This window comes from Panthera leo, chromosome D1 (genome assembly GCF_018350215.1).
Source record: "Panthera leo isolate Ple1 chromosome D1, P.leo_Ple1_pat1.1, whole genome shotgun sequence".
Classification (NCBI taxonomy): Eukaryota; Metazoa; Chordata; class Mammalia; order Carnivora; family Felidae; genus Panthera; species Panthera leo.
Window position 1 is genome coordinate 15093068 of NC_056688.1, and position 25538 is coordinate 15118605.

At 52.7% G+C, this 25538-nt stretch overlaps 2 protein-coding genes across 2 annotated transcripts in view; one reads left to right on the forward strand and one right to left on the reverse strand.

Annotated features, from left to right (window-relative positions):
• Nucleotides 1–1326, forward strand: part of RNF214 (ring finger protein 214) — a 47511-nt gene extending 46185 nt beyond the window's left edge. Inside the window, 1 exon segment of the mRNA XM_042906702.1 lies at nt 683–1326. Within this exon segment, the coding sequence (XP_042762636.1) occupies nt 683–748 (66 nt within the window). The 3' untranslated portion in view covers nt 749–1326.
• On the reverse strand, nt 1327–25230 carry BACE1 (beta-secretase 1). The gene is given in 10 exon segments (XM_042906705.1): nt 1327–5463; nt 6133–6304; nt 6555–6704; nt 7065–7166; nt 8133–8267; nt 8994–9131; nt 9635–9851; nt 11334–11373; nt 11376–11421; nt 24486–25230. Coding segments are annotated over 10 exon segments (1503 nt in total). The 5' UTR covers nt 24747–25230; the 3' UTR covers nt 1327–5221.
• Between the last annotated feature and the right edge of the window lie 308 nt (nt 25231–25538).

Consider the following 25538-nt stretch of genomic DNA (forward strand, 5'->3'; position numbering starts at 1 on the left):
ACACAGATTACTTACTGTCTTGGAACGCTGACAATAAGACATACATTTCTAAGCACTGTTTCAGATATAGCATTGTCAGGAGACTTTGCTTAGATGAGAAGAAGGGAATAGGGAACCTGAATATGAGATTAGGAAATCCATTAACAAAATAGCTTGGAGACCTGCCTGTTAGAGATTATCTTCGCAAACTGACAGGTTATTCCTATCTCGTAGTATGTCACCAGGCAGAGTTAAGTCTCTTAGCAGCAGGGATGATTGCTTCTTTACTATTTTGTTTTGTTCATTTTGATTTCCAAGAGGTAGGAACTGGATTTATATCTAAATTCTTAGTAAGGGAAAATCCTGAATAAGATTTGAGGGTAGTGGGTATTTGGAGATTGGAGCACATCTCCGCCTGAATGGATCATGAGAGGAGAAGGCCACACCAAGTATTCAACAAAAAGCAGCTTTACACTATTCTTAGCTGATTGTTAATGTTCCCTGAAAAAAGTACAGTTTCCCCTACTCTGAAGATTCTTTGGGGGAGTAAGAGCCAATGAAATAGCCCATCTGGTCCCCCACAGTAAGAGCTCTTCTGACTTAGTATGCGTTCCTTAGACCTAGTGGACCTCAGTGGTGCTCTCTCCCCTCCTTCCCTCCGTCTTTCCAGATAAACCTGAGATATGTCTTTCTTCCTTTCCAGTGTATCAAATTCTGGGCCCAGACCAACACAAATGACACTTGTCCCTTTTGTCCAACTCTTAAATGACGGACCTGACTGGGGAGGAAGAAGAGGAGAAACTGATGTGAACAGGAAGCGCGGGTTCAAGATTTCTAAAACTCTATATTTATACAGTGACCTATACTCATGCCATGTACATTTTTATTATATAGGTAATGTGTGTATAGAAAGTCTGTATTCAAATGTTCGTAAATGAAAGTATGTATATTATGCAGAAATGGTTGCCCCCCCTCCCCCCCCCCCCCCCACCTTGCAGTTCCTTTGGGGGATGCAGATTGTAGGTAAGGTGATGTTTAGTTTGCCCTTGAATTTATGATATTCTTGCCTAGGGCTGTTTTCAAGTACATTATAAAAACCATCTAGGAAGCTGCTGTTGCTCTAAGGCCATCCTGCTTTGATTTGGCTCAGCCTCTAGTTAATTTTCTTAAGGCTCATGTATGCAGATTTGAACCCTGGTGCTCACCCGCTGTCCGACCAGATGCCTTGCTTACTGAAAGCCTCCGGAAGCCTCAGTGTTGTTCTAGCCACTCTACTCCAAATGGATAAAATGAGACTGATTGAGGAAAAAAAAATGTAACCCTAATAGTTTGAATTTTCATTGACTATTTTACTGTGTTAACGCTCATTATTTGCACATAGACATTAGGTTTACAGAATATTCTGTTTTACATCAGCAAAATTCACAGTCCAAGAATAACAACATAAGTGGGTCCCATTTCACCCCTGCCCCCCGTGAACTTCTGTCCATCTGACTTCCTGGATAGTCATCTCTTTAGAAACTAGCACAGCCCACAGGTCTTTCCTGGGCCAGGCCATCCCTTGCTGCCACTGCCTTGGCTTCTGATCAAGCTGACAGAGCAACCTTGTGAAGCCCTCATCTCTTCCCCTTCACTTCTGGTCTCTAGTCAGCCAGCCCCCCTCCCCCCTGAAGGTTAAGGCAGTTGGTTCACAACCAAGTTGTTTGGTGACCTTGGGTGAGCTCCAGGCAGGCACTGGGGTGAGGAGATGTCTGTGCAAAATTGCTTGCAGAATGATCTTGGGATGCTGGATTTTAATTTCTGAAGCAAGAGAATTACGGGGGACACGTTTCCTGTCCTGGGAAAAATGGAGGCCAGAGTGATAGGAAAGGAGGTTGGATTTCAAGTTTAGAAGTCATTTTTCTATAGATAGCTATCTAGAACTAGATCATTTTTCCACCTTTGCTTATTGAGCACGTCTGGTTTTTAGGTTTATATGCCTGTGAAAGCTGTGAATCTATTAGAGCTTTGAATCTTTTCCTATCCTTTTATCTTTACTCCTATAGGAAATGGCTTCAGCTTCCTTCTCTTTTGGAACTGAACGAGAAAAAACTAAGTGTTAATTGAAAGAAATTAACTCCAGGGGAAGGATATCATTATATTATCAACAGCTAAATTTTTCCCATTCTGGGACCTGGACATGCTTACTGGCACTAGTAACACCATCAAGGTAGCAAAGACTTTTCCTTTCAGCTCCAGTGAAATTCTCTCCCCTCTGTTTTGTTCTTTTCCTTCTTTGTCCTTCGTTCCTGCCTAGCAGTCTCTTGGCCGTAGACCTTCTCTTCTCTTGCCTTACTTGCTCAGGCTTGCTGACTGTCATCATTTTAAGGAGCTGGACTTCCCAGGACCTCCTGGCATCTTGTAGGGTGATTGAAATGGCCCAAGTACTCCCCTCTGTAGAGGTCAGGTGACCCACTTTCTTTGGTTAATGAAACGTTCATGTCTGCAGGTTGGTAGCTTTCACCAACAGAAGTGTGGCAAAATGGAAGACCACTTCCTTTGTTATTTTCATTTGGGCGATTCATTTTTTATCTTGTAGTCAAAAATTTTCTCTCTCATCAACGTTGCAGTGCCCTTTAGTCCACCAGCAATATTTTTCAGTATCCCCTAAAAATCTGGAAATTAGAAATGGGTATAGAAGCTATTCTCTTTTCCACAAATCTTTGAAGCCAAAGGAATATAGCGAGAAGAAAGGAGGAAGTGGTGGGGGCAGGGGTGGGGGGCTTACCTGCTTCCTAGTAAAAGCCCCTTGAAAACCAACTATAGCAGGATGACAAATGTTTTGGGGAGCTGTGTGTGGGAGTTGGGGCCTCATTGTTGCTCTTTTCTCTGTCTTGTTCAGAATCAATCAGAAAGCAACATTTAAGTTTTGGTCATCCTCGTTCTCCCTTTTCCCTCTGCCCACTGGCCTGCAGGGATAGATGCCATGCAGACCAACGGGAAAGGCCTCGAATACAGTGAGTAGAGATGGGACAGTCGCTTTTCAGGAGTTGACTTTAAAAATAGAGCTATATAATACATATTTTTTACAAGCAAGAAGCTGTTGTCAAGATTTTTTTTTTCCCACATTTAGAGTTAATAGTTTCAGGGTAGAAAGGAAGTAGCTATAAAAAGAAAAGTAAGTACAAGTTAAAAAACAGGACATTGGGACCTCGTAATGAAGGGGTTGAGTTTTATGCCCTGGAAAGAGCTGGGAAAAGGCCAGTTTTCCCCAACATGGGAAGAAATTACAAAACAGAATGTGGCATTTTCATTACACGGTAGCAGTTCTGGAAGTTTATGTACACAGTAAGTTCCGAGCTGGAAACGGACAGTCTCCAGTCTTCCTGACCGTCTTTGTGGTGAGGGGGTGTTCCCAGTCAGCCAAAGCAGCACCAAGTGCAAGGGGAATGAAGAGAGCCCAGATAAAGAACTGTGATTCAGTATTCTTGCTTTATTGGTTTATGGCTTGTGGGCAGCTGGCCGAGGCCAGGATCTCCAGAGGCCCTCCTCGTGTTTCCCTTTCCCTCATCAGGTAATTCCACACTCGGCAGGTGGGTCCCACACCTGGAAGCAGTGTGTCGACAAGACAGCAATAGGACCCAGTGGGTGAACCAGGGGATTTCAGGTCTTCCCATTAACACTGGTATCACAGTTGACTGTGTTAGAACGGATAGGGAGGAAATGAACTCGGTCCCCACTACCTAGCCCAAGAACCAGCCTGGGTCCCCAAGTACTATTATTAGGAGTGGGGGCGTAGAGAGGAGGATGGGGCGGAGGATGGCCTCCGGGAGCGGCTCGGGGGGTGAAGGAAGTGAGGAAGCCTTGAGGCTGCCAGCCTTTCCCCAGCAGCCTTGTTACTGAAGGCAGTAACGCTAGAGCCAGACAGCCCTGTGTTTGCGACACCAGGTATAGGATGCTAGTGCCACTGTCGGCCGCCTCAGCCAGGTTCACGGAGGGGACACCAGAGAGGGAGACAAGGCAACGAAACCGCTCTGTATCACGTGGAGCTCTTACTACTACTTTACAGCTGAACGGAAGAAGTCCAGGCAGAGGCGTAGGGCGTCCACCCTGTACCTGTTGAATGAATCTCGAGGGTTCTGCTTTCAAGGGTGAAGAGAGGTCTCCTGCCCATCCCTTTCGGCACCTCAGTTGCAGAGCTCCGGAGGGGTAGGGGTCTGGGGAGGGAGCGAACATGGAAGGGGAAGACGAAGCCCGGCCCTGCTACGTTTGCTGTATTCCAATTGCTGTCTTGTAGGGCACCTGGGGCTGAGGGGGGCTGGGAAAGGTGAGTGGTACCCGTCGCATGTGGAGTAGAGGGTTCAGGTAGAGACGAGTGGAATGAATAAGGTAGAAATTCATCTGTTAGATGGGACTTCTTAGTGGGCACTTTTCATTTAAGAGCTTTAAAAAGAGCTTTTCGGCTAGGTGAGCCCTTCTTCCCAACTCGCTTCTGGTCAGGCTACAACCACAGAAAAGAAAACGTTGGGTAGCAACACCCATCTTGCAAGATGGCCTTCTGTCTTGGAGATGCAGTCTGAGGCTGGGACTGGCGAGCGGCCGTGGTTCTGCCTTTTCTAGCTCTGATCCCAGCTGTTCCCTGTCTTTTGCGCTCCCCTCGTCTCCTCTTCCACCCGCCCCCGTTTGTACACATACTCAGTCTAATTACATTTTTGTTTAATTCAAGAGGCAATCTTTGTACCAATGTGAGGCTCGTTTATACGGTCCCTATCACTAAAGCAAACAGCAGACTGTGCATCCGTTCCTACTGACTTTGGCCAGCAGGGAAGCAAGAGTGGCCCTTTCTCTGCCAGGGCACCGCAGACACACACACACTGGGGCGACTCGGCTGTGATGCCACTACTTCTGGAACTAAGAAAAGAAGAATACTTTGGGTTGGAGAATCCAGAGGAATGGTGGGCAGAGGTTCAAGGCTGAAGTGTCAAGCAGCAGAACTTCCCAACTCAGGCTCGAGGTGACCGAGAATGATCCCGCCACCAGAGTACTGCTTTCTTCCCTCTCCTGTTTCCTGTAGGTGCAATCCCCGTCACCCACCTTGCCAGCTTTCCCTCCTTCTCTGTCAAGGCAGAGGCATTTGGTGGGCAGGGGAGGGTCTTGAGGGGTTCCGGCCACCGGTGCCATCTGCGTCTCCTGCTTGTGACCAAAGTGAACCACCACGTGTGGTCCGGGGGAATCTCTTGTCTTCCGCCCGTGGGCCTCCTCCTCACTTCAACAGGGAGATGTCGTCCGCAAAGTCATCGTGTTGATGGCGCAGGCAGCGGAGGCAGCGCCACTGGCACACCATGAGGCACAGTGGCAGCATGAAGAGGGCGCAGATGGCAGCCATGACGTAGGCTATGGTCATGAGGGTTGATTCATCTGTCTGTGGGATGTTGTAGCCACAGTCTTCCATGTCTGGGGTGACGAAAGGGCCTTCCACTGCTGCTGTCCTGAACTCATCATGCACTGGAGAGAGGGCACACGTCAGTGGGCGGCTCTCATCGTCACAGAGCAGTTTCGCTTATACAACAAAAAGAACTTCCCGATAGGCCTTGAAATTAGCCCCTGAGAAGGCTCTAGCATCTCCTTGCCTGGAGGTGTTTAGGGGCCAGACCGAAAGCCCTTGCTAGGGAGAGGCATGCCTCTCCTCCCCGCAGGCCAGTGGGAGCAACAGCCCTTTCCTGTATAAGCCTGCGGTAGGAATGGCGCCTGAAAGTCAGTCTTGTGAGTTGCCCAAAAGGCCAGCCCCACGTATACCTGGTAGACTCACCTCTTCGGCCGATACCCACTGGAAAGACCTGGCCACCGATCCTCAAGTAGCCGGCATTCAAGCTCATCACGTAGCAGCTGACCAGGTCACTGTAGGCTCAGCCTGCTGCCCTTGGAGTGAGAGCTTCCCAAGGGCCCGAGGCAGCCCTTGCTGTTGCGGTCTGCAGCAGAGGTCACCGACCCACGCAGGGCTCACCGTGCCAGGCAGCACAGAAAAAGCACAAGCACGCTAGCTTTTGCCCAACGTGTTGGCTCTGCCTTGAGGCAACTGTTACTACCTCCCAGGCTGACAGAGGCCCAGGTATCCTAACTGCTGGACAGCGAGAACACGGACAGACTGACCCCACCCTCCTGCCTGGCTCTTACCGTGACAAGCACTGACAGCAAAGCCAATTCGTTTCCGGGCCCGATCAAAGACCACGTAGAAGCCCTCCATGATCACAGCTCCCATGACCGTGCCCGTGGAGGACTGTGAGATGGCGAACTTGTAGCAGTCGTCTTGGGACGTGGCCACGTCTTCCACTGGCCGCAGGTATTGCTGGGGACAAACAAGCAAAGAGGGAGAGGCTGTCTTCCTCACTCCAGCCCTCTCCCAGCCTCTGCGTTCCAGGTATCTGTGCCCTCGGGCTGCTCCTCCCTCTGCCATCCCTGAGCTCTGCGTGCTCCGTTTCTGCAAGAGCCCTCTTCCATGGGACGCTCCTCTACTTATTCTTCCACTTGCGAGAGGCCATGCCTGGTCCCTATCTCCCCGGCTGTACCGTGACCGGTTCCTGGGCTGGGGGACATACCTGTGGAAGGATGGTGATGCGGAAGGACTGATTGGTGACCTCACCCATTAGGTAGAGGGAGATGACTGGGAAAATGTTCCAAGGGGTGGTGCCTGCTTGCCAGCACACCAGCTGCTCCCCCAGCCAAAACCCGTCCGGAAACTTCTCCGTCTATGTGGGCGAGAAAGGGATAGTGATGGGGAAACTGCCTTCTTCCAGCACCTCGCTTCTCCCGCTTTCACGTGACACTTCCCGGGCCCTGTATTTGCTTTTCTGTGGAATACCCGAGCTGGGGGAAGGCACGCTGAAACCCAAGAATCAGGGGAAGACAGAGGGAGGGCGAAGCCAACGCTTTGCACCAGGGGGACCGTGTGATGAGCTAACCGAGACCCAGGAAAGAGACTCGTTTGAAGGCATTTAAGTACAAGGATCTAAAGGTAGACGACTTGGCTCTTGTTGAGACCTGTGACCTCCACGGACTTCCTCGGACACCACGTCATCTCTCGTACCCCTGCCCTTAGTCCCACTGACCGAGGAGGCTGCCTTGATGGATTTAACGGCGGCTTCAAACACCTTCTTGGGCAAACGAAGGTTGGTGGTGCCACTGTCCACGATGCTCTTGTCGTAGTTGTACTAGGACGGGGAGAGAGGGTTGGAAGAGTCAAAAGCCTTTCTTGATGCCAGGCCCTGGACAGAATCGGAAGGGTGAATCTGACTGCTGGGGGGACATCCTGGCTTCGTACTTCTTAGGAGTAGATCCGTAGGCGAGTTGTTTAGCCTCTGTGCCTCAGTTTCCTCATCTTTAAAATGAGGATAATAGTACCTACCTCAAAGAGTTCTTTTAAGGATTAAATTAATACATTTGAAGCGCTTAGAATTGTGCCCGGCACATAGGAAGTATCCAGTAAATACTAACTCTTGTTATCTTGGGTGGGGCAGACGTTCTCCAGATCTTGAAAATAAAAATACCTTGTATAGTGCTTTTAACTTTTCGTAGTACTTTTATATCTGTTCTAATTTAACATCATTAAGGATCTAGATAAGGAAGACCCAAATGGTTTAGCTGCTATTTACTGAGTACTGCTATGTGCCAGGCCCTGGGAGAAACAATTTACCCATTTTTCTCTGTCTTCACCACAGTCTTTGCAAAGCTGTTTTTCCCTCTGTTTTGCAGATGAGGGGACTGAAACGCAAAATAGTAACTTGCCTGAGGGCACGTGGCTCGTAAAAGGCAAAGCTAGAAACCCAGGTTTTTCCAACTCCAAGCTGGACTCTTCCACTTATATCATATGAAGCTGCCTCACCAACAACTTGCCCAAGGCCATCAAGCAAGGCGGTGACTAGAGTCCAGACATGTTCTTTCCCTTCTTAGACCATAATCCACATGGTCCCCGTGAAAGTGCCCTGCCAGTCCCTAGCCCCAAACTTCAGGTCCTGTCGTGTTACCGTTAAGCTCACGACGGTTCTAGGCTCAGCCCCCAACCCTTTCTGCAGGTCCCCTGTACCACTGCTGCGTCCTCCCAACCTCATAACTCAGGGTCTGACCTCATGCTACGTTGCCTCCCCCTTACCTCTCCCTGGTCCCCCTGGTGTCGTTACCTCCTTGCAGTCCATCTTCAGATCCTGCCCGTTGATCTCCACCCGCACAATGATCACCTCGTAGTACCACTCCCGCCGGATGGGTGTGTACCAGAGGCTGCCCGTGTACAGTGAGTGGTCGATACCCCCAATGATCTAGGGAGAAAAGGAGGCAGGTACTCGTGTCCCGGCGCAGAGGGACAGGATGTTACCCAGAGACAAAGCCACGGGAGCAGAGATTCCCTGGGCGGGGGGTGGGGGTGGGGGTGGCCAGGCCCTTTACAGGCCACCTTTCTCACCTTCCTGCTTCTCATCAATTCATGTCCCAAAGTGATTTGTAGTTTCTTAAATGTGTTAAGAATGTGTCAGGGGAAGACGTTACAGGACTTTAAATTATTTGTTTCAGAATCTCGCAGCCCTCAATATAAAGTTATTTAAACCTCAACTGGCACAATAAATGTTAAATGAATGATTATTTGCTTCTCTTACAAGTTTTATTTTCTCTGCTTGTTGGAGATGGAGAACCATTCACCAGTTGTCCTAATTAATTAATAAATAGACTTTGAGACTCCTCACATCTCTGCCTTCTGATCATCAGACTAAATAAACTTAATTTTGAGAGGTCTCATTTTCATTTCCTTTCAAGTTCCCTAACCATCTCATCCTTTCCAAGTTTACCATAGGCACCTGGAATCATTTCTGGACTAACGCAAGGAAGAAAAGGATGGAAAAAGAAAAACGGAGATGGGGAATACAAAGAGGTTTCTCTTGGTTCTGAGTAGTGGAGCCCAAGAGTGTGGTGGAGCCTTAGAGGGAGGGGAGGCAGGTGGTGCCCACCCCTCTGCCCAGTGCCCGACTGCCCCTCTCCGAGGATCTACTCACCATGCTCCCTCCAACTGAGGCCAGCACTTCTGACTGGTTGAGGGGAAAGCCGGCACCGCAGAGCTGCAGGGAGAAGAGGTTGGGAACGTGGGTCTGCTTTACCAGGGAGTCAAAGAACGGCTCCAGGGAGTCATCGGGCTGTGGAGACAAGGAGTGAATCCTCACACAGAGGCCGTCATGGAAAGAGCCCAGCTTCCTAAACTGGAAGGCCAAAGCAAAAACTTGGGGGATGTTCCTTGGGAAAGACTGTCTTGAAGTACTGAGATTTGGCAGAGAGAGGGTTAGCAAGAGACACTGGCAGTACAAACAGGAAAGATCTACAGAATCTTCGATGCCCACGTGCTTAACCCGTTTCAGATTTATGGGGCAGGAGGCGGGGGGTGCTGTCTTATTCCTAAGATCTTGGGAGTCGGTAGAAACCAGAGCCTACTCTTGGACCTGTCACAGTATCCCTCGCTATAGTTCTGCCTTCTACAGGGACAAGATTCAGATGGCCACCCCATCCCTGTGTTAACTAATCCTTCCAGCTGATTTGTTTCCCCCCCTCCGTCCTTTCCTCTTCTCTCCAAACCCGTCCCTCTGTGGCATGCAGGGAGTGACACACAGACGCAGTGCCCAGGGGTAGGCTTTGTTCCTCTCACCCTGGCAATTTCAGCATAGGCCAGCCCCAGGATGCCCTCCCAGTTGGAGCCATTGATGAAGAACTTGTCTGATTCAGTGATGGCGGCGATGTTGGCACGCACAGTGACGTTGGGGCCGTGGGGGATGCTCACCAGGTCGGTGCCCAGCTCTCCCTCCCACTTGCCCTGGGTGTAGGGCACATACACACCCTTCCGGAGGTCCCGGTACGTGCTGGACCTGTGGAGAGGAGGCAGAGATCTGTGGAGGCAGGACCACCACAAGTGGCATAGGGATCCAGCATCTCCCTACTCCCAGATGCCTCCCCTTACGTCCGAGGCATCGTACATAAGGTACTTTCAGACTGCTCAGCAGACCATCCCAGATCAGTCACCCAGATCAGAATGGAAAGCAACCTTGCAAACAGATGACGGGGCTCACTCTCCTATTTCCATAGCTCATACCCCTAGACCTTGAGCTCAGGCCCTGTGAGGAACAAGCCTAGGCTTTGTGTATTGTGCCCGCTGCTGCTGAGGGACAGCTAGTGGGCATCTCTTCCCCCACCCCCCAGCTCCATCAAGCTCCCAGAGAAAAGGAGCCTTTGACTCTTGCTGCCTTGGGACCCGGTGGTACCATCTGAGTGGCAGAGAACGTGCCAGGCGGGGTGAATGTGGAACCTCTCCGGCAAGTTCCTCCAAAGAAAGAATCGGCACAGCCCTCAGCAGAGCAGGTAAGTGAGTATTACACACCACTTGTGTGGAACGTGTTCATGAGCACGTGACCCCTCCCCCTGTGTTTCATCACGCCACTACCCCAGCCTTGTGTACGTGCTGGAGGGCAGTGATGGGACTGGGACAAGGAGCGGGAATGAATTCCCTTTCGTGGATCCTGACCACGCCCCGTCCCTGACTGCTGTCTTCAGACAGGGAGGTTAAAGGTGAAGGAGCCTAAGAAGGCAGAAGATGCCGAAGGTGGCTTTGGCATCTGCCTAGAAGTCCGAGAATAGGATTAAAGGCTCTGCTTACAGATTTACACACACAGAGATGCCTCAGACATTAGATGTCCTCTCGCCGCTTCTTGCTTTTGTGCTAAGGAGGCTCCCACGTCATCCTTCTCTGCCTCTCACCTTAAAAACCCACATCGACCCTCCCTGCCACCAGCTAGCTACGTCCAGCCGCTGGAACTCTGGACGGTGCAGCGAGACATTATGGCTTTCAGTCCCTGATATGGGTCTGGGCAGTGGGGCTTATGGAAGGTTCTTCCTTCCCTCCCTTGAACCGTGCAGTACCACCAGGAGTAGCCCCCGGGCGGGAGCACAGTGAAGGGAGCCGTCACTGCAGCCTGCCCAGCCTGGACTGAGTGAGTCGGTGTTGCCAGAAACCTGAGAGCCACTGAAGGGACCGGGGTTGGGCAGGCTGGGATGACGTCTCCACGTCTCCCAATTCAGGCAGAGAGAAGAAGACTCTTGGGTTGGGAACTGGGGGGCTCCTCTGCTTCCTGCTTCCCTCCCCAAGGAGGCTGCCTTTGTCTCTGTACTGAAGCACTTCTTGGTGGTCCCTCGGCCTCCCTTTTCCCAGAGTAAACCCCCTCACATCCCCCCTCTCCACTCCTCTCTCTTGGAAAGGTTCCGAGGAGCTCATCTTTCTCCCCAAAGCCCTCCCCTGACCCTTCTGGACCCTGGATCGTTGGGAAGCGTTCTCTCTAGCTCTCCCCAGGACTCACAGCTGCCTCTGGTAGTAGCGGTGCAGGAAAGGGTGGGGGAAGCCCCCACTGCAAAGTTACTGCTGCCCGTGTCCACCAGGATGTTGAGCTGTCAGAGAAAGGGGAGAGAAAGATGTCATCCACACGAGGCTCTGGGCTCGCCACCTCCTTTGTCCTTCACCCCACCGGCAATGGACTCTCCCTTTGGCAGGTCCCGGTGAAACTTCTACCATGGGGGACAGAACAGCCTGGCCCCTGCTACCACCATGACCACAGACGGAATATGGCCTCCTGTGCCATTCTCAGCCTGGCCTCGTGTCTGCTCCTGCCTCCTCCGCGGCATCCCAACATTTTCTGTGTTGCCAGAGCCACGTTATCTCTGTGGTTTTCATTCCTCTTGGTCTCTACTGTCAGACTGCCCTTACCCACTTCGTGTGCCTATCTGGTCGTGTCTGCAGAGCTTGCCCCTTCCCTCCTTTTCCAGTCCTCCTAGGGAGCAGATCACCCAGCAGGCGGCTGGGCTCACATCCCCGTGCAGCCCAGAAATGCTATTCTAGGAGCTGGCACGGGCGAGGGAAGCTGCGGGGACCAGGACGGCGTGTTGGTGCCCACATGTTTCTGACCCTGCCTGCCAGAATGTGGCTCCCCAAGAAGGGCTCCCCTCCTGTCTCCGAGGTGACACAGGCCTAGGAGTCCTGCTATCAGAAATAGTAGGGAGCCAGGAGCCCACGCCGACATCCCGGTAAAAACCCATCTTGTCAGGGCCCTGGGTTTTGGCTAAATGAATACAGACAGGTGTCTTCTTGGTGTGCAGCTCCTTCTAGTGTTTCTACTTTTCTCAACCCTCCTTTCTCCTTTGGCAGCCTGATCCGTCCCTCAGTCAGTCCAGAGCCACATCTTGAATATCTTAACTGTATCCTCACAGGCAGAGAGAGGCAACGCCTCTGTCCTCAGAAGCACGGTTCCCCAAGAACTGACCCTCTTTTGCTGACTTTTCATGCCCATCTCCTCTTCTCCCCTGACCTCAGGGCTCTGTCATTCCCGTGTCCTCTCTCCTCGGTGCGGTGAAGTCAGCTGACCTCAGTTGTGGTGCAGGCTCTGACCTTGTCACCTTGGGCAAGTCCCCGTGCTCCTCTAGGCTTCAGTTTCCTCCTCTGCCAGATCCTCTGGCTCCTTCCTGCTCTCAGTGGTCCTTGTGGCTCCGCTGACTGCACCTCCCCAGCACCTGCTTAGGCCTCCTGGCCTCCCCGTGTCCCCAAAGACCCTTCTCTAGGGCTGTCTGTCCCCCCCCCCCCCAACGCCCTCTGACCCTGCCTCCGCCCTCCTTCCCAGCCCCTTCTCCCCCCTGGTTCCCATTTCCCACCCCTGCCCTTCCTCCCCCACCTCTCCCCCGGCCCTCTCCAGGGTCTCTGGGCAGCCGCCACCGGCTCCAGATGCTGTGCTTTCAGAATCAATAGAGCTGGAGGCACAGCAGTTCAGATTTCAGTCAACCAGGTTAATGATTAAAAAGGCTTCTCCCCACCTACTCCCTGGAGCCCCTCCCCCACCCGCTAGGACTCTGCTCCCAGGCACTAGGGTTGGCCTCATTCTTAGGGATCCCTATTATCACTGGGCCCCAAAGAAGGGTCCCCATAGCTGTGCAAGAGAGGGCTCCCTGGAATGTGTGCCTGGCTGGCTCTAGGAAACCGGCCACCTGGGCTCTTCTTCCTGAGGTCCCAGCTGGTCCAGGCCTCCCCCTCTACTCTCCCCTCCTGAGAACCTCTCCCTCCCTAACCAGGAGGCCCAGTCACTCTTGTCCTTCTGGGCCCAGCCTTTCTCCCCGTCTGAGGAAGGCCCCTCCCTTCCACCTCAAAGGGGGTCAAGCCCAGAGCCCGATGACCCCCACCCACTCCCACACTAGGAATTCGGGCCACCACAGCCCCGTCCGCCACCTGCTCTCCATCCGCCACAAAAAATGGGAAGCCAACGTAAATGGCCGAGATTCCCTCCTGAGCAAACGTCCAACTATCTGCTCTTTGCCAAGCGCTCCTGGCTTCTGAGAGAAGCGGTTCTTGGTCCCGCCCTCCCAACACTTCTCACTCGAGCCCCAGAGCAGACTCTCTCTCTTTCCTGCTCCCTGTGGAGGGCTCTCACGGGGCAGGCGCTTCAGGCAGCAGAGCCACCACCCGGGATGCAACAGGGCAGGTAAGGGCAGCCTGGAAGAGGCAGGTTGGAGCGAAGGGGTTTCCAGCGGTCACACCTCCAGAGCGAGGCCTCGCCTCTTACTGCCCCGGCACAGAGGCCGAGGCCGGCAGATGAGACCTCCCTGACCCCCACAGCCAGTCACCGCCACCTGCCCGCTGCTGCGCCCACCTGTCCTTCCCCTCGGCTGCCCCTGCCCGGCTCCCCGCCTCTCCCTCGGGTACGTTCGCCCTCGTACAACCACCCCAACCCCAGTCTGGGTTCCTCCCATTGGCATTTACAACTGCTGGAGTTTCTCCATTAAAAAAAAAAAAACCTTCCTCAATCTCACATCCACCTCCAGCCACCATCCCCTCCCTCACAACCCAAGTTTGCAGCCAAGCTGTCTTCTTTCTTCACCTCCCACTCGTTCCTCAACCCATCCTAAAACGGGTCCTCCTCTGCCCCTCCCTCCACTACAGAACAGCCCTTACTACAGCCGGCAAAGGTTTCAAATACAAAAGACGTGTTTCACATCCGTTCCCATCTGACTGTGAGGACTTGCTTCTCCCTCCTAGACACACTCTTCCCTGCCACCCCGTCCCGTGAGTGTCCTCCCCATCTCTGACCAGATCTCCTCTGGTCCGCTCTGCAGGCTCGCTTCTCAAGGCTCGGGCTCCGGCCCTCTTCCTCTCAGGCCCTACCCTCCCTCTGCCACCTCCCCTGTGGCCACAGCTCCAAGTATCACCTCTGCCCCCGAGCTGATAGCCCGAAGCCCTTTCCTCCCCTTTGAGCTCCAGAAGCCCATAAGCAACGTCCTCAAAGTCACCTCAAGTTCAGGATGGCTAAAACTGACCTTCCACGGTCCCACCCGTTCGTCTCTCCTCAGCCTTCCCCGTGTCAGTGGATGGCGTCACCATCCATCTGTTCTCTCTCTAAGTCAGCAACTGGGGGGGGACATCCTAACACCTTCCTCTTCTTCACATCTCCATCCGATGCATCAAGTCCTGTCCAATTAACCTTCTCAAAAGTCTCTGGAATTTACTCATTTCTCGCCACCTCCCTTGCCACCCTTGGGCCAAGCTTTCATCGCCTCATTCTGGAATATCACAATAGCTTCTCAACTGGTTTTGGCACATTCGCCCTGGACCTCTCCAACCTGTCTCTGCACTATGGCTAGGGTGGTCTTTTCCAAGTGCAGATTTGACTATGTTGCCCTCCCACGTCAATCGATTCCCCCTGCTATGAAAATAAAAAATGTAAGCTTTCACATTTCCTGCAGGGCCCTTCCTTGTCCGGCCCTGCCTGCACAACCAGCCTCATTTGTCCTGTACTTCCCAGCCCCTGGCCCGCTAGCTCATTGGAGGTCCTCAAACCAGCCACGGTCCTCCCCTCGAAGACAGACGCGAAGGTCCTTCACTGTGCCCAGACATCTTCCTTCTCGCTGGCAAGTCTGTCTACTCATCTGTCATCCTGCAGTCCGAGCTCAGAAGGGACTACCTCCTCGCGGGGAAAGACCAGGTCATTGTCTCTTATTAAAATGCCTCCCTAGAACTTGTCACTCTGTCACGTCACATTGAATCTCACCTCCCTTGTATCTAATTTTTCAAAAAATCTCCATCGTGTCCCTAATGGGTATCACGGTACCTGGCAATAAGTAGTTCTTGAATTAACGTTAAAGGAAAGAAAAGGGGAAAGAGCTACTCTATCCTGTTTTTTGGATGACGGAGAGAGCCCTCAGTGGCTCCCCAGCTGTGGGTGTTTGTAGGTGTAGCTTGAGCTCAGACCCGTCTTCCTCTCACTGGCCCCCAGGTTTGACTCGGGATACAAGTGGTAGTAGCCTGGGGTCCTGGAGCCATCTTCTTCCCCAACCCTTGGGGCAGGCTGACCCAGGAGTCTCTGTAGCTATTATATTTTAGATTCCCAGGAGATCACAGCCTGGGGTCAGGGCTAGGTCACTGCCAATCACTTAACAAACAAATGCTCCCCCACCCCATCACCGGGGCCTCTGAGGGAAGGCAGCTTCATGGAAGTGCTAACAAGCCCCACAGGGAGAGGCACACCTGCCCATTTCACTCTGCAGGCCAGGCTCCCCAAGAGGAGTTTTCAGCAAAAGACCTTGGGTGATGAGATAGATATGGAGCCGGTGGGTTCTTTGTTCTCCAAATCTCACCTGTCTTGGCCCCAGCCCTCAGCAGACAGGGATAGCTTAGATTCTTCTGGATGAAAAGAGCCTTCAGGGGTCATCTGTCCATCAGCCTAGACAGATTCTGAAAGGCCAACTCTGAAAGGTCTCTGGTTACTAAGATCTACAACCTGGTCTGGTAGTCTATCCCAGGGCCCTAGGAGGGGGCTTTAACTCGAATTCTTCCTATCAAAGAGGAAGTCTCTTTCCTTGTGTGTGGGCCTCTACTCTTGTCTAATAAGCCTTTTAGCAAAAGCTGGGATTGGAAGGCTTTCTCCCATTTTACAGAGAAGGAAACCGGCACCTGGAGCGAGTGGGCAATTTGACCCATCTAACGCAATAAGCCACAAAGCTAGACAAGAACCCCTTGGTTCTGACCAACTCCATGTCTGGTGTTTCATTTCTTGACCTTCCCGTCTTTCATTTGGAGAGGAAGTAGATGGTAGGTTGCTACACTGATCAATCACGCTTTCCTGTATCCATGTCTTTGTGTGATCCCCTCTGACATCGACTCGAGGCTTGGCCATGTGATTGCTGTAACCAGTGGAGCGTCAGTAAGGGGGGAAAGCAGAGGCCTGATAAGGGCCTGTGCACTGGGGAATGTGCACCGGCCTCTTGGAATGCCTCCCTGATATTGTATGTGGAGAAGCTCCGTCTTGTCTCCTTGAAGATGAAAGACTTCATGGAGAGGGAGGTCCAGCAGGCCCAGCTTTGTCCGGCCCCCCGCTGACCCACCTGCTGAACGCAGCCACGTGAGTGAGTCCAGGTAAAACCTGGAGAAGAGCCACTAGCGAACCCACGGAATCCTGACAAACAAAATGGCTCTTGTTTTCAGCCACCATGTTTTGGAGTAGTTTGTTACACAGCATCAGATAACAGATCCACTATCTGAATTAAATCCCGAAAACCCCGTCCTCGGGGGCATCTCACCAACCATAGGTCAACCCTGATGAACATTTCTTATCACTTGTTCCCCCCACCCCCCCAACATGCTTCTCAAACGCATCATGATCTCAAATGCACGATGGTCTCTGCACTTTCGCATATCCTGTTTCCTAGGCCTAGAACATTCTCTCCATGTTTTGTCTAATTTCTCTTTGTCTTTCAAGGCACAGTGTAAATATCCTTCCTCCCAAAGGTCTTGCCGTGATGCCCTCAGCCAAGGTAAGGCTCCTTCTCTTGCAGGTCCTCAGTAACACCGGTGCTTACTTGTGTATCACTCATCTTATCTCATGTCTGCCTCCCACACTATGAGCTCTGCACAAGGGTGGGGAGCACTTCTGTCTCCTTATCATCATATTCTTCCCTAGCGCTCAGCAGGTGCTCCATAATGACTTTTTTCCACAATGACAGTAATTGCCTCATTTCCTGTAGTTCTCTGTGACCCTACAGACTCTTGCTATTAATTCTCAGCCCCGGGGTCCTTGCAGGGGTGATTTCAGCCTGGTACCATGAATGGTGACAGTGACCGTGGACGCCCACTATATCCATGAAATTGACTAGATTATCTACCCAGGTTCTTAGAGCAATGGTAGTGACTTCAGGACTCGGTCCTAGACCTTTGAGTCAGCTTCGTCTGCTTTCCTGAGGGGACATTCCCAGACCCGAGCTTGCCCAAGGCTGAGAAAAGGGGGCAAGGAAGGACAAGAGGAGCCTAACGTCAGCAGCTGGCAGTGGCCGAGGGCCAACAGAGCACACAGCTCCTGCCCCCAACCGAGTCCAGCGATTGGATCCTGTCCAAGTTCCCTCCGCCTTGACCAAATCAGCTGATCCACTGGAAATTCTTTCCCTAGACATACCCTTGCTTTCCATTTCTCTCTCCAGGCTGAAGCTGATAATCGATACCTGGGAGCAGGCAGCCTGCCGGGTACCACTTACCCTACCTTGGGCTGTTTTTTTGTTTTTTGGTTTTTTTTTTAGAGGAATCCAAAGGTGGCTGGGTCACCCCAAACCTTATCTAGTGCACCTTTCTCCCTTTAGACAGGATGTTCCATTTCCCCCAGGGTCAAACCCAACTCAACTAATATTTATCAAGGCTTCCTATTCAGCGAGATGATGGATGCGAACGGTCAAAAAATGTACATGTCTGTTCTTAAAGAACAGATCTAAGACAATGGTTTTTCAAACTTTTTTTTTTTTTTTTTTTTTTTAAGCAGCAGAACTCTTTTCCAACTTTATGCAGGATCTCAATATACCAAAGAGAAAAAAAAAAGAATTGTTCTTTGGGAGGGAGAGGTTTACTTCCTTTGTCCCTCTCACCTCCTGTGGTGGTTCTTGAGGCAGCTCTTGAACACCTCCAGCATCCACAGAACCCACCTGGAAACCCGCTGGTCTGGGAGGGATCATAGCAGCTATTGGCTACCTGCTTTTCATTGGCAGACAGTAAGTCCTTCCTACCGTCTAATCATGTCCTGCCCACAGGTGACAGTTGCTTTCATCTTCTCTTGGTCTGTCCTCAGTTGAAAATACAGCTGATCTCTGGCATAAGCCCACTTTGCTCCAGGGCACCTGGGTCATGCTCAGTACAGGCTTGTTTGTTTGAGCCATTGGGAGATGCTGTGGTTCACGCCTTGAGCTATTTGGCAAGAGCTCCACAGGCACTGGGAAAGAATTGGTGGGGTTCACCAGCCCCGAGAGGCCAATGCGGTCTGGCCCCGGGGGTTACAGCGGGCAGTAGAGAGAGTAGCCACAGGTTGGTACAGTCCAGGAGACCTGGTGAAAGAGGACAGGCTGGGGTGGCAGGCTCAGGGAGCTCCGTGGCTTTGTCGAGTCTGTGGGGAAAAAGACCAAGGAGTCCTAGCTCCCCCATGTCAGCCCTTAAGACTACTGATTCGCCATTCCCCTAGAGGGAGCACCTCCGCCCTCTCAGGATTCACTGGCTGCAGCACCTGAGGATGTGGCAGAAGGGCATCAGTGAATGTTTCCCAGTCCTCTGGGCCCATCCTGCCAGAGGCGGCTCAGGGCAGTTCCAGGACCAGGAAAATGGTCTGGCTCCCGCCTAGAATTCTCCACTGCCCAGGCCCCCAAGAGACATGTTCCCAGCAGAGAAGATAGTTGTCTGGTAGGGGAGCTTCCCTGAGACATGTTTCTCTTCCTGGATTTGCAACCAGAATTTTCTGCTTAGATCTTTTTTAGAGACACCCAAGAAGGGTTCCTGACAGTCTTTCCCCTACCCCCCACCCGCAGCTAAACTCTTTCTTTCCTGACCTGGGGAGGCAGAGGAGGAGAAGTGTGTGAAATGAGTGTGAGGGTCCCAGCAAAGCCCTCTTATGCAACCTGAAGCCAGTTGTGGTCTCAGGGACTGGGTGGAAACTTAGAAGTGGGATCTTGTCTAATCTTGCCTTGTCTAATTTGGATGGTGGTTCTTTGAGACCAGTGTTTTTCAACCTTTTTAGTACTGGAAGGAAGGAAGGAAGGAAGGAAGGAAGGAAGGAAGGAAGGAAAATGGAGGAAGGAGGAAGGGAAGGATTGTTCTGGAATTCCACTGTATAAAACCAAGAAAAGCTCATTTAGGAGCAGGGAGAAGGGGGGAGGGTTTGGTGATGGGAGGGGTGAAAGGTCCAAAGTCTTTACCTCTTACCTTTCTCCTAACCTTCTCCTTCATCCTTGAGTCCCTTTATAGAATCTCACAAATCACAGTTTGAAAACCATTTTAGGGAGGGGAGGTGGAAAACCATTTGACCCTTCTTGGTTTCTGAGACCCTGAACCCTCATGGTTTTCTACTTCTCTGATCTCTATTTCTATTGCTCCCTTGAGCTCCAGTCTACGTTCAATATTCTTGTCCTAGTCATTTCTCTCCCCCGTTTTCCCTCCGTTGTCTCAAAGAACAAGTTTGCTAACTTGGCTTCCAGACCACCTCTCTGCAGGTGACTCCTGAGTCTACCTGTCCGGTCATAACCCCTCACCTGGTTTCCAGATCCCCATGCTCAGCTGGTTGCTAGATTCATCAATAAGAATGGTCTCCCGGCATCTCGGAGGCAACCACACGTCTTAGACTGGAGAACACTGGAAAGAACCCAGGATTTGGACTTGGAGTCCAAAGACCTGGATCTGAAACTTGGCTCTGTCTTCCTTAGCGGAGTCTCTTTGGACAAACCACTTAGTCTGTCTGAGCCTTAGTTTCCTCACCCCCCAAATGAACATGCTAGTACTTCTCCCTTGCAATGAAAGCAGGACCATAAACGTGGAATTTTGATGAACTATATTGTGCTTTAAAGTTTGCTCCTTTTGCTGTGTTCCCTGACGCCACAGAGAGGTCACAGGGAAGGGAATCTCGTCTCTTCCCTCTCCCTCCCCAGGAGCAGAGAACACCTGCTTGAACTGACACGTGAATGCTGGATCTCTGAGGACTTCTTTCTATCCTTGCTGCCACCGGCGTCTTTCAGGCCCTCGTGTCTGACTGAGGGCCTTGCCTCAGGCTCTAGACTATCCCGCTATGCTCCACACTGGAGTTGTTTTCCTAGAACCCACACCACACTGGACCACTCCCCTTCTCATATACTCAAAAGGACTCCCGACTGCCTGCAAAGCACAACCCAACCTCCACTCAGCCTCACAGCACCCCTGCCATACAACTTTCAGCTTCTCAGCCCAGCTCATCGCCTCTCTCCATGAAGCGTCCCCCCACCCGCCCCCCGCCACCTCATCTCCAAATAGCAAAGCTTTCTCATCTTTCTAGGCCATACTCAAATGCTCCCTTTTCCAGCAAGCCTTTCCCAACACCCTGTCAGTAGTAGCCGCTTCTTTCTTTGCACCTTCTATGCCTCCCTGTTCTTCTCTTTGTACCAAATGCGTTCGGTCTCATATGCTGTTTAGCTGTTTATATGTCTGTGTCTCACACTGGACTGCAAGTTCTCCAAGGGCTAAGACCATGACATTATTTTTCTCTTCTGCTCACAGTAGGTGCTCAAGAAACATTTGTTAAACTGCACTGACTACCACCAGATCTCAAACCTCACAAGTATTATCCTGGGCTTGGACACTGATGCTCATCCCATTATAATGAGATGATACCTTTCACTTAAGCGAAAAGGATGAATGGGTTTCTTTCTCCACAGGCTCCTGTTCTGCACTTGTAAGCACCCATCGAGAGTTCTATTAGTCTGTCCTACACTTTATTCACTCACTCAATGTTTTTTAGGTGCATGTTCTGCATCTGGCACTATCATAGATATTAGATAAGAGAAATAAGACATTGCAAAAAAAAATTTTTTTTTTTTTCCAGAAGACCTTGTCCTCAAGAGCTTGATGTTCTGAGAGGGAAACAAACACAAAAACGCCATAATATGTTCTTCTAAGTGTAACGAGGGAGACAGGAGAGGGTGTCCCGGCAGAATGAAAAGAAATGGTCGTGCTAAGCCCTCTCTTCTCCCCCAAGATACCCGGCCAGGTGGCATGGCAGAGTAGAAAGATCCAGGTGAGAGAGGGTCTCAGCTTACTGGCCTGTCTTCTGGCCAATTGTTTAAATTTTCAGTCCCCATTTCTTTTGCTGGAACTTGTGAGTGATAGGACCATTTTTATATGTTGCAGGAAGGACTGTAAAGAACAAAATAACCTATACAGAATATATTTGAAAACTTTACATAAACTACAACCATAAAGACAAGTGTACATTTGTCCACCCTTACTGAATAAACCAGCCCCTCCTGCCCACCTTCCTGGTCCCTCAAATGGTCTCGTATCCTCCCAGATCAGAATCCTGAAATCACCCCTGATGTCTTCTTCCTCACCCTTCATGCCAGTGTCACCAAGCCCTGTTCAGCTGTCCTGGAATGTCCCTGCATCCTGGTCTTCTCTTCCCTTTCCACCTTATCATGGCCCCATGCTGCCCTTGCCACAGTGCCTCACACCCAGACTGTTGTGACAGAGCCTCCTGCCCTTGTACCTCTCAGTTCTATTCTTCCTAAAATTCAGATGTCTCTTCCTAAAAGATCGCTTTTTCTATGTCATTCCCCTGTACAAATAAACTCAAGCTTCCCCCTATATCTGCAGACTGAAGTCTAAACCTTATAGCTTCATGTTGAAGGCTTTTGGCAATTCGGCTCTATCCTATTTACCCAAATCTGTAGCATTAACCAGACTGGCTTTTCACTGCCTCCTGAACAAACATGCATGAGCCCAGACACACGTCTCATTTTCTCATTCGTTGTGGCTTCTTCTGGTCTCAGGGACCCAGGCTAAGGATGGGAAGAAGTGGACATTCAAGTTAAGTGCAGTTACAGTTGTGTGGGACAGGTACCATTTCCCCACCGGGAACAGCTTCCCCTCTCCTAGCCATCCTTCAAGACCATGCTCACAGCACACCTCCTCCAGGAGGCTTTCCTTGATTTTACCTCCTGAACACCCAAAGCACTCACTCTTCGAACTACTGCGGATCAGTGCTTCTCGAGCTTGAGCCAGGGCCCCTGAAATTCCAACTCAGTAAGTCTGGGGTGGGACCAGAGAAGTTATGTTTGTAATAGGCTCTGGTGGCAAAGGCCTCAGTGCTGCTTTGAATTACCTCGTACTGGCACTTAGGCTTTCACTCTCTATACTCCTCGTGGGCAGAAAACCTATCCCCTGTCTCCCTGAGGATCAGCTCTCAACCCCCCCACCTAATCACCTGGCATATGGAAAGTGCTCCCCAAGTCCCACTTCTCCTTGTTCAGAGCACCCCGCCAACCACATTCTCATCTGCCTACAACAGCCCCACCAGGCGAGGGGAAAGGGCCTCCTTCTCGAAACTGCTGGGGAGGGAATCAAAGTCACCACAGAGCACAGACCGGCTGGCATTGGCTCGTGTTCACAGCCATAGGGCAACCCAGAGTCTCTCTAACTGTGGGCTCCCCGGCAATGGTTCCTTGGGCCGGTGTTCAACTGTAGGCCCACTTTCCCTTTCTAGGAAGGAGGGGGAAGGAACTGACATTCGTCGGGCAATTACTCTCTGCCAATTTCTGGACTGGGGGATGTACACACTATCTCAGGGGGCCGGGGAAGTACAGTAACTGGTCCCTCAGTCCTGTGTGTGTAAAATATGGTGGCCCAGAGCTCCCAAGTTCTTGTGCTTCCTTGCATAGCACAGAAGAGAGAGATGTGGCCAGAGAAGTTAGCAGAAAGTGACTTCTATTTACTGGAGGTCACCTGTGTCCGCGTGCATTGTCCAAGGTGATTTCCCCTACAAGGTCCCATTTAACCCTTGCAAAGGGGATCTCCTTTCACCCGTTTTGAAGAACAAGGCAATAACCTCAGAGAGGTTGCTTAATTTGCCCCAGGACACACAACTGAGAAAAGGAAAAGCTGCCGGCTATACGGCTGGAATTCCTGGTCTGTCTGGTGGATCCAAAGCCCCCTCCGTCGTGTGTCCATGCCCCAGGCTGTAACAGGGCTTGCACAGCGTATCAGTAGCAGATCAGGGAGTGGGTTGCAGGTCTCTACACCCCCCCTGCTACCTGAGAGTACCTGCCCAGGCTGCTAGGGGCCTATCCTCACACGGATTTGAGACTGTTTCTGGGGAAGCTTTCATGCACCGGAAAGAGAAGGGGTCTGTAGGGGAGACCGGAGCCTTGGATGAGCTGGGGAGGTAGGACGTAGGCCTGGGTGGCAGGGACCTAGGAAGAATTGCTTCCATCAGGTAACTGGGGGGCAGAGGTTTGCGTCTCTCCCAGATCCAGTGTAAGAGCTGTCTGAGAAGTTCAAGAGAAGTGTGGCTGTTCCCTCTAAACACACTCCCACCTTCACGGACCCTCCCAAGGACGGGCCTCCCGACAACGGATCCCACAGATCCGGGGGGAGGGGGGTGCCTCACGGAAATGTGCAGGCTCGGATTCAAGGTGACACACACCAGCACATGCAGAACCATCCCGCCACCCGTGCCCAGGCCCACCCCCGGAGGAGGCAAATGTGCACAGAGGGCAGCAGCCACGACACCCCACCCACACAGGCACAGAAGGTGCATCCTCCCCCAGCCACCTTGGAGGTGCCGCGAAGGACTGGAAGGATGGGGAGAGCTGGCAGTGTTTTCTCCACCGCCGCCGGGCTGCCTTCACCCCTCCTCCCGCGCCTATCAGCTTGTGGAAGGAGTGTCATTCTTAGAAGGGGGCTCTGGCTCCAGGGCTGCGGTTTGTCCTTTCCCCTGGCTCGGTTCAGTCCCCTCTGGCCTGTGCTGCGCGTGGCTTTGGGGGGAGGAGGAGGGGCCGGAGTGCAGGAAGCACAGGGGGAAGGGGAGGGAGGGCCTGGGGAAGCCAGAGTCTGTCTGGGGCTTCTGAGCTGGAGTGGCAGTCAGGAGGAGCTGGGAAACCCCGCTTTGCTGTCCCTGTGGCTGCCCAGACTTTGGGAGCAAGGGGTTTATTCAGCTCGTGTCAGGGTTCCTGGGTCCTCAAGGTGCTGGGAACCATGGTCAGAACCCCAGGTTCCCAGAACACCAGAGGAGGGGAGAGGGTCGGGTGACCAAGATCCAGAGTGCTGGGGTGGGGAGACTCAGGCTTGGCAGGGCTGACACCTGTTCACAGCGTCCCTATTGCCTGGACCCTTCCCCGGGCCAGCCCCCGCCCCCCCCGCCCCCGAGTCTTTCTCTTGCCCCAAATCCTTACTGAGGAGTGTGCATGTGGGATTGGGGGCGAGGGGAAGACAGTCAGATGAGGGAGGCCGGGGAAGCCTGTGAGGGGAAGGGAGGTGGGAAAGGGGAACTTCGGGGTGACTGCTGCCAATAGGATCCCAGAGGGAATATCTGGGGGGAGGTCCCTCCTGCCCACACCATCCGGCCCATTTTAGCGGGGCCCAGCATGCTGCACCCCCCTCTCTCCCCTCTGCTCCTGCAGGGAGGAGGGGAGGGCTGGCCTGGAGCCCTTACCGTCTGTGGGGGGCTGCCCACGGTCATCTCCACGTAGTAGCCCTGACCGGACTTGCCCCTCAGGTTGTCCACCATCTCCACAAAGCTGCCCCTCCGGCCCGGCTCCTCTTGTTCCTCGTCGGTCTCCCGGGGCAGCCGCAGCCCCAGGGGGGCCCCCCCTAGCCCGCTTCGCAGGGGCAGCCGGATGCCAGGCTGGGTGCAGCGGGCAGGCAGCATTCCCGAGCTCATCCACAGCAGGAGCCAGGGCAGTGTTTGGGCCATGGTGGGCCTGGCCTTTGGGGCCCTCTGGGCTCACCCTGGGACCACGTCCGGCTCTGTTGCCTGCCCCCAACTCTGGGTGCTGGTGGTGGCTGCTCAGGAGAGGGAGCTGCGAGGCATCGGGGCTCCAGAGCCTGCAGGCCCCTCGGCCGGCCCCCCGGCGCCGTGTGTGGGGGGATCGGGCAGGAGAAATCCGCAGACGGAGAGAGGAGGAGACGGATCCGAAGCCGGCTACATCTGGCCAGCGGCGCCCAGCCTCAGCAGAGGTCTGGGAGAGGACGGCTCAGGCTCGGCGGGAGGCGGGGAGGGGCGGGCATGGCAGGTCGGCGGCCGCTGGCTTCTCGGTCCTCCCCCTGGGTGGGCGGCGGGGCAAGGCTCAGGGGGCTCCGGGGGCGCCCGCAGCTGCGTGTGCTTCTCAGGCCACCATAATCCGGCTCTCAGCTCCCAGGCAGCCCGGGGAGGCGGAAAGACTTGTGGCGGCGGCTGTCAAAGCCAAAGGGTTTTCACTCTTCCCTGGGACCGCTGGGAAGTGTAGTCTTCCCATGGCTGGCAGCCCAGCTTCCGGGCTTGGTGAGGGGTCTGGGATGCCCTCTGCCGAGATGGAGTCCACCCTGCAGGACCCTGGCAGGGCGGGCCGGAGGGACCATCTCGAGAGAGCGAGAGCGGCGGCAGACTTCGCAGTCCGTCAGTCCTTCATTCTGCATTTATTGAGCGCCCACTGCATGCCAGACGTTCTTCCAGGCACTGGGGCTACACAGAGAAATAAAATGCATGTGCACCATACAAACTGATGTG